This window comes from Austrofundulus limnaeus, unplaced genomic scaffold, assembly GCF_001266775.1.
Source record: "Austrofundulus limnaeus strain Quisiro unplaced genomic scaffold, Austrofundulus_limnaeus-1.0 Scaffold48, whole genome shotgun sequence".
In the NCBI taxonomy this organism is placed as follows: domain Eukaryota; kingdom Metazoa; phylum Chordata; class Actinopteri; order Cyprinodontiformes; family Rivulidae; genus Austrofundulus; species Austrofundulus limnaeus.
The window spans coordinates 1,667,121-1,672,661 of NW_013952450.1; the positions used below are offsets into that span (position 1 = coordinate 1,667,121).

General features: G+C 38.5%; 1 protein-coding gene across 1 annotated transcript in view; it reads left to right on the forward strand.

Moving 5' to 3' along the window:
* LOC106517406 (alpha-1,6-mannosylglycoprotein 6-beta-N-acetylglucosaminyltransferase B) overlaps positions 1-3,602 on the forward strand; it is a gene marked incomplete in the record, with an annotated part of 17,895 nt that extends 14,293 nt beyond the window's left edge. Inside the window, 6 exon segments of the mRNA XM_014008229.1 lie at positions 469-624; positions 701-847; positions 933-1,049; positions 1,121-1,195; positions 1,321-1,481; positions 3,069-3,602. Of these exon segments, the coding sequence (XP_013863683.1) occupies positions 469-624; positions 701-847; positions 933-1,049; positions 1,121-1,195; positions 1,321-1,481; positions 3,069-3,267 (855 nt within the window).
* Positions 3,603-5,541: the final 1,939 nt, after the last annotated feature.

Consider the following 5,541-nt stretch of genomic DNA (forward strand, 5'->3'; position numbering starts at 1 on the left):
ATATATATATATATATTTATTTATACTTGACTGTAGAGAAGTAAGTTTAAAGTTTGCGAAGAGCTATTTAAAATGATAGCTTACATTCTTTTTTTAAAGAATGTAAGCTATCATTTTAAATAGCTCTTTGCAAACTTTAAAATGATAGCTTACATTCTTTTTTTTAAAATGGGATTCTGTGAAAAGGTCATGATCAACGAATATCTTACTTATTGTAGATAAATTATTTTAGAGGCCGTTCAAAGAGCTAATTCTGACCAGATTAATGAGCTAATGGCTAGTCCAGGGGGACCAGGACCAAAGCTGCTGACATACAGTATATGATTTTTTCTGCTGGAAGTGCCCCAGGCAGCCTCCTCCTCCTCCTCCTCCTCCTACTACTACTACTACTATGACTGCTACTATTACTTAAAGCTACTTGTTCAGTGTTGTGTAAACTATGTATCTACCACTGTGTGTATAAACCAGGGTAAATCTAAATATCTGGAGGTTATTAGTGAAGAATTAGAGACTCATGCCACAGTCTACGGGCCTCCAGGACACGCCTCCAGTCTACCCAGTTTCATCAGAAACCACGGACTCCTGTCTCAGGAGGACTTTCTGCAACTTCTCCAAAGAACAAAGGTCAGATAATCACAAACTATTACAAATAAAATCTTTGGCAAACAGCAGATCTTCCTTAGATTGTTTTTCTTTTCAGGTTTTTGTAGGTCTTGGGTTCCCCTACGAGGGTCCGGCTCCTATCGAGGCCATAGCTCTGGGTTGCGTTTTCCTTCAGCCACAGTTTGACCCCCCACACTCATCAGAAAACAGTGACTTCTACAAGGGCAAGCCCACCACGAGACAGGTGGAAAGTTCAAACCTGCGTTGTTGGTCTTCTTGCATTTCTAATTAGCTTTTAGGTGTACTTACTGAAACGTTGTTGACATCAGATCACCTCACAGCACCCGTATGCTGAGCAGTTCATTGGTAAACCCTACGTGTGGACTGTGGATGTGACCAACAGGACTGCAGTTCAGCAGGCTCTCAGGACTATTTTAAGCACGGAGGTAACTGGATTTCCTGAACATAAACTTCCAGCCACAGTAGCATCGAGTGAAGCGTGTGTGTGCTTTTGCAGGTGAAGCCTTTCACGCCTCAGGAGTTCACATGTGGGGGAATGCTGGAGCGGCTTCACGGTTACATCACTCAGCAGGTACAGAAACATGTCCTATGATGGATGCTGTGTGTACATCGAGTGTAAAAATGTAAAAAAGCATTTGTTTATTCAACTCAGTTTTTCTACAACTGTCTTTTCTCCTGAATCACGAATTGCTCAAGAACTTCTGCAGTAAATCTGTCCCTACTTGGCCTCCAGAAAGTGCTCTAAGGGGGCACCTGGGTCCACTGGGTCAGTCGTGTGTGAGTGTGTGTCAGCGCTCCGCTTTGTTGTGTGAGCCCGCTCTCTTTCATCACCTGAACACACCTGCAGCGTTTACCAGGTGAGAACAGGGACATGTTACGTTACAGCAGGGTTGCAATGATTTTCACAGAGGGCCTTTTAAATTTGTTTATTTTCTTACATTGAATCATACATTTAAAGTTTACTGTTGGTRTAAAAACTATTTTCATGTTAAATTAAGTCATAAATAAATAAACACATAAAAAAACATTTTGATGGGCCGGCCCGGACGGAAGTCACAGGCCTTGAGTTTGACATGTGCGTTAGAGTAAACAAAAAGTCTAGATCCTTCCTCTAGTGTTTAACTGTGCTTTATAATTAAGTTCATGCAAACTTGTCTGTGATCACAGATATGTTCAATTATCATAAAATGAAAACAAATATAAATGTAGGAGTTAATAGAGGAGAGAGTACCTGGGGAAGAGGATTCATAGAACAACATGAAAGCTAAATAGTCACATACCCAGAGGTGTAACTAAATACATTTACTTTGTTACAGTACTATTTTTGAGGATTTGTAATTTTATCAAGTTTTTTTTCATAACATCAACTTTATTTCATTACATTCAAAATATAAAAAACTGTTATGGTAAGAAACTTGTGCCAACAAAAATGGGATTTGAATTGTTAATCTAATCAATTCAAACTCAATACACATATTCAATCTAGAATCTGAATTTGCATAATTCACAATTTGCATAATTGAATGCATTGGTTTGATTTCTAAAATCCTGTTTCTTTTTTTCGTTGTTTATTTATTTTTTTCACACATCCAGGTCCTTGAGAAAACCAGAGTAATCAAACACAGATCGACAGATTTTTGTTCATAACAGTGGAAATTCCTTCATAGGTGTTCAGTCTAAAGACAGCAGTAATCAGCGTTTCCAGACGTACAATAATTGTCACATATGTACAATAAACAACTCAGAAATCCCATAATGTTTGATAATTTGACCGTTTCAATGCATGGCTGAGTTACCACACGGATGTCTGACATAAGAGAGAAGTGGCAGATTACGGAACTGTGTTGCATATTTAGGGACTTTCTCGCTATATTTAGCGAGTTTTCAGACCACTCAAGTGAATGTTTTTTTTAAAGCAACAAGTGAAAATCCACTTAGGTGAACGTAGCTCTCTGATGAGCAGCTGGTGCTGCTGTGAGCACCTCCCCGACAGGCAGCTTAGTGCTCAGGCTGCCTCCCTCCCAGCTGCCCGTTCAGACTCTGAATCATGCCTGTGCAACGCTCCTGTTGACTGATCCACAATGGGATGTAAACATTTTTTATTGGTTCAATTATTCACTGCAATAAAATAATTTTGAGTGCTTCTATTTGATCATTTTTGGTGGATTGCATCCACACGGTTGTATTACAGCTTCTTTGAGACAGAATGCCTATATTTCTGTAAAGGAAGTTTTCAGCTTGGTTAAATAAATTCAACATATCATTTCTCAGAGTGTAAGTACYGTTGATTTTACGTTCCTGATTATTGTGATCAGTTTTATGACTTTTATTATCAGTAAAATTAAATTTTCCCAAAGGTATTTTATTTTACTTATTTCATTTTTTTCAAGTACTTCTCTGCAGATAGCTAATAGCTAAATTTCCCACTGACTCCCATCTTGTAGGCTCGGACTGGACTGCTCCAGCACGGTGCAGGACGTCAACCATCTGTTTCCATCCTACAACCCGTGGGGTCGTCACTGTGGCCTTCAGCAGGAGCCGCTGCTGTTCAGCTGTGCTGGATCTGACCCTTCACATCGCAGACTGTGTCCCTGCAGAGCTCACCTATCTGCACAGATGCCAGTAGAACCAGACTGCATTTGAGCGGGACAGTGGAATAACTCAGGAAAAAAATTAAAAAATTTTAAAAAAATGGCACCAAAGAGTCGTTGTCGTGATGCACTGTGGACAGGCAAAGGGAGCCAACAGTTCTTCCAAAACTTGTCTGTTGGTTTTATTTATAATTATTACATATAGAAACTGAAATATGGTTGAGTAAAAAATTGTTTATAGACTTAATTTGTCCAAAGCCACCACAGAAACACTCAGGAAGCAGCTGTGAATTGTTAAAAATAGTGATTTTTTTGAGCCAGCTTTTGTACAGTATCTGATAAAGATGCATTTTATGAGTAATTAAAAGTGTTCAAATGAAAATGTTACTTTTTGTAGTGTCTTTTTCTACTTGTAGTACCCACACTAATAATATGCATCGCTATTATGCTAAATAATTAAGCAATTATTCATTCACATGGGTCAGCATTTCAAGCGATTGCTGGTCCAGTTTCTCAGCGCCTGTCTGGCTGCAGAGATTAGGCTTGGCCTCAAAGGAGCGAGGGTGACAGCCTAAGTGATGAGGCTCATTATCTGAGTGAATCATGGATAACCTCTGGATACCTTTGGGAAGTTATAGCCTCACGAACATGATTACATTGTCATATAAACCACCAGCTTCCAACCATGTGTGACTTTTAAAAAGCCCCTAAACTCTGGTTAAACCCGTGCCCCCCTGCAAATCATAGCAGAAACTGACTGTTTGTCTTTCCAAAAACACGTTCCCTCTCAGAAACAGTCAAACAAAACAGAACTAATCCTGTTTGCTTAAGTTATTGAGCTGGAAATGACATAGTAAAAAATGATTTGGATAACAAATGACTTATTTTGTCCAAAGATCCTGTTTTTGTACAAGAGTTTGACCTGCAGCTCTCTTAAAAGGGTAGTCTGATCATTTTAAAGTGATGGTCTGTCAAATAGTTGCCAATTGTTAAAACATCATCAGCTGTGACATCAGTCATGAAGTATGAAGAAACAGGCAAAAATCATCTTCCAGGCTAGGTTAACAGCTAAAAAAGGGCCCTTTGTATTGTTTTTAGGCTTATAAACTATAGGGGTGTGTTATAATACATCCATCCACATCAATATATTTATTAAATGATTAATGATTCAATGACAGCAAAGCAAAACAAAAACACTGTTCCACATTTTCATCACATGCCCGATGTGGATCAATATATTTCCATCGAGCATCGCATCAAATTGAATGCAGACTTGTGTAAGTATGTAAGGTTTAAATAAAATCACAAAGTGCTTAACAATTAAAGCAAGACAAAATTTGTCACCATCACATTCATCCAAAGTACAAGTAACAACAGAGTAGAATTTGCACATCAAAAAGACTAACAACTCAGTTAAAAGCCTGTTTGTAAAAGAAAGTGTAGGATGATTTATGAACAAAACATTGTATCGCCATCCAAACAAATAAACCTCTTTGGATGTTTACCTGCATACTGACTTTCAGAAATCTGTATTTTTTCACATAAAAAGGTACTCTCACATGATACCCCTCATGAGGAAGAGATGGTTGTGTGGGGTAGGATTGGCAGAGCAGGTACAGTCTGGTGGTGACGGCTGGGGGAACTTTGCATTTCCTTATAGGCCTGGCTCAAAAACATCATCTTATTTTGAAGCGGAGTTAATCCGTGAGATCTTTTTTTTACTATGCGTCTGGAAAATCCTTGTAATTTACAAACAATCCCCACAACATGACATGTTTGAAAGTGTGTTTGCTGAGCATAGACCATGTGGATGTTAGTGTCCTGGTGCTGCTGAATGTATCAGTCTGCTTGGAGTAGGGTAAACCTTGGACAAAATCCTGAAAAATTATTTAAAAAACAGACGTGTTTATAGCCATTAGCCTATCCTGGAGAACAGGGCTGGCCTATGGCATAGGCAACATAGGCAAACGCTATGGGTGGCACAAATGGCGGACGAAAAAAATATTTTGTAACTTTAGTTATAAAGACCCCACCCCACCCCCGAACTGCTTCAGTCCACAACTGCTCGTTACCATGAACTGGTGTGTTCTTCATTGCTGTCGGCAAATGTTTTGAGTTAGATTTCTGGTGTTCTGTTTCAAATTTCAAATTTGATATTGTTAATTATTTTAATGGGACACCCTGGTTTCTAAAGATAAAAAATAAGATCAAAGACAAAACTACCTTATTTATTCAAGTATAATACATAAAATTTAATCCATAAAATCATGCACAAAGTTGGGGGGTAGTACTATACTTGGATAAATATTTTTGCTGATGTATTTTA